The sequence below is a fragment of the Pediculus humanus genome, genomic scaffold, assembly GCF_000006295.1.
Source record: "Pediculus humanus corporis 1103172107590 genomic scaffold, whole genome shotgun sequence".
Classification (NCBI taxonomy): domain Eukaryota; kingdom Metazoa; phylum Arthropoda; class Insecta; order Psocodea; family Pediculidae; genus Pediculus; species Pediculus humanus.
Genome location: NW_002987204.1, coordinates 5,567 through 8,080, shown reverse-complemented (window position 1 = coordinate 8,080; position 2,514 = coordinate 5,567). Strand labels below are relative to the sequence as shown.

The 2,514-nt window shown below is 17.9% G+C and overlaps 1 protein-coding gene across 1 annotated transcript in view; it reads right to left on the bottom strand.

Annotated features, from left to right (window-relative positions):
• The window catches only part of Phum_PHUM226430 (uncharacterized protein), a gene marked incomplete at both ends in the record, with an annotated part of 4,163 nt that extends 3,456 nt beyond the window's left edge, over positions 1 to 707 (bottom strand). Inside the window, one exon of the mRNA XM_002425838.1 lies at positions 234 to 707. Within this exon, the coding sequence (XP_002425883.1) occupies positions 234 to 707 (474 nt within the window). The remainder of the gene's footprint in view (positions 1 to 233) is intronic.
• Between the last annotated feature and the right edge of the window lie 1,807 nt (positions 708 to 2,514).

Genomic DNA, 2,514 nt, shown 5'->3' with positions numbered 1-2,514 from the left:
TTTTTCTTTAATTCATTAAGAGCTTCTTGTGTTAATCTTAATTTTTGCATTTTAGGTTTTAAACTATATTCTTCTAAATTTTTTAACGTTTCATCGAATATTTGTACTTTTTTTTCGTACCTGAAACAAACAAACAAACAAACATTAGTCCCAATAATAATAATATTAATTTATTTTTAAAAAAAAAGGTATTATTATTATTATTATAATTACTCGTCGGATAAATTTTTAACTTCTTCGTTGAATTTCTTATCGTTATCAGCATTCAATTGATTTTCTTCAGCGGCTTGTGCAGATTTCATCCAGGAATTTATTTCTTTAGTACTTTTTTGTTTATCCTGTATCCTGTTTAAAATCCCCTCCAAATTAGCGATTTCGACGTAATCCGTTGAATTCTGTTGATTTCTACGAGCTTTGACAACTTCTTTTTTCAATTTATCATTTTCATTTTCCAATTCTTTACGCTTTTTTAATTTTTCCTCGTAATCCGTTTTTAAATTTTCAACAGCCGTCCTTTTAGCTTTTATTTTCTTTTGATTTATGTGCATTAATTTTTTTTTTTCCGATGTGACTTTCGACCATTTATTTTTTTCATTCGTTACCATTTCTTCGAGTTTACATAATTCTTTTTTTTCAATAACTAATTGTTCTTTTGCATTTATTATTTTCTCACGCATTTCCGCCAATAATTCTTGGCATGATTTCATTTTTTTCCAACCTTTTTCAAACCTTTTTCCAACCTTTTTAATTAAATATTGTGTGTGTGTGTGTGTAGTAAAAATTAACTTGTCTGTAATTATAATAATAATAATAATAATAAAATTGTAAACAATTCATTCCTAATCATTAATTTACAATATATCAAACTATAATAATAATAATTAATACATGGTTAAAACTTACAAATTTTGTTAATAATAATAATTTTTTTTTTAAAAAATTTATTTATTTTTATTTTTTTGTATGTATTTGTGAATTTTTTTTCTTTTTTTTTTTTTTTTGTTTAAATTTTTTTAAAATTTTTGCGTGAAAAAAATAAAAATAAAAAAAATAAACATAAATAAAAAAAAATTTTGATTTTTAAAAAAATTTAAATTTAAAAAAAAAAAAAAAAGAAAAAGAAAAAGAAAAAAATTTTGTTCTTTAATTTTTAGAAAAAAAGAATCCTTAATGTGTTTTTTTTTTTTAACAATTTATAATTAATAATTAATAATTAATTTCTTATTTATTAATTTTCTTGACAAAAACACAAAAAATTTTAATAACTTAAAAAGAGAAAATAAAATAAAACATTAAATCAAAAAAATTTTCCTTTTTAATAAATAAATAAATTAATTAAATAGTATTAAAAGGTGATATTAATATATAATATGGATCAATATATATTATTCCTATTGGATTATAATTATATGTATTATAAAAAAAAAAAAAAAAGGAAAAAAAATTTCTCCAGGATTTTGTTTCCATGGTAATTTTTTTCCCTTTTTTTTTTTTTTAGAAAAACAAAAAATTTTTCAATTTTATATGTATTATCTATTTTAAAATACATATAATTAAATAACTTATTAAAAGGATAAATAATTTTATTCATTATTAAGAACAAAAATTAAACAGGTAAAAGATTTTCTTTTTCTTTTATTAAAAATTTTCCCTGTTTTTTGTTTTCCTTGTTTTTAATCACATTTGATTTGTATAATCCTGACATTGTTAAAAAGTTCTTTTTTTTTTTAGATTTGTATGAATTTATTAATAATTAATTATTTAATTAAATAAATAATTTATTAAACTATACATACATATAAAATAATTTGAAACTATTAAATAATAAAGTAAGTGTTAAATTTGTTTTTTTATTTTTTTTAAAATAAAATGGCTGCCAAAAATTTTTGAATTACTTATTGCCATTATTTAAATTTTACTAACAAAATTAAATAAAAATAAACACGATTATTAATTATATTATAATTAAAGTTAAAAAATATTATTATTAATGTTTTTTTTTTTTCAATTTATTCCAGAAAAAAAAAAAAAATTATTCAACATTTCTGAAGGATTTTATAAAAAAAAAAAAAAAAAAAGGAAAAAATTGAAGAAAAAAAATTTGAATGAAAAAACTTCAGGGTAATTTTTAAAAATTAATAAAAAAATAAAAGTTTAAAAAAATTATTTTAATATTGAAATTAAATTGAAATTCTTTTTCTTTTCGGGGGGGGGGGTTGCAAATTTATTAAATATGTACAGAAGACATAAACCGTAGAAAACAAGAAATTGCAAATTCTGCATACGAAAAATGGTTTATAAAAAAAAAACACGAATTAATAAAAGAACGTAAAAAAAATAAAATAAAAGAAATAAAAGAAAATGAAATACGTGACAAAAGTAATGAAATAAAAAAAAAAAAATCAAAACAAGAATTTAATAACTGGATAAAAAAAAAAAATGATTTACTTAAAAAACAACAAATGAAAGTTAATATCGAGTGAGTAAATAAATATTTTTATTTTTTTCTTATAA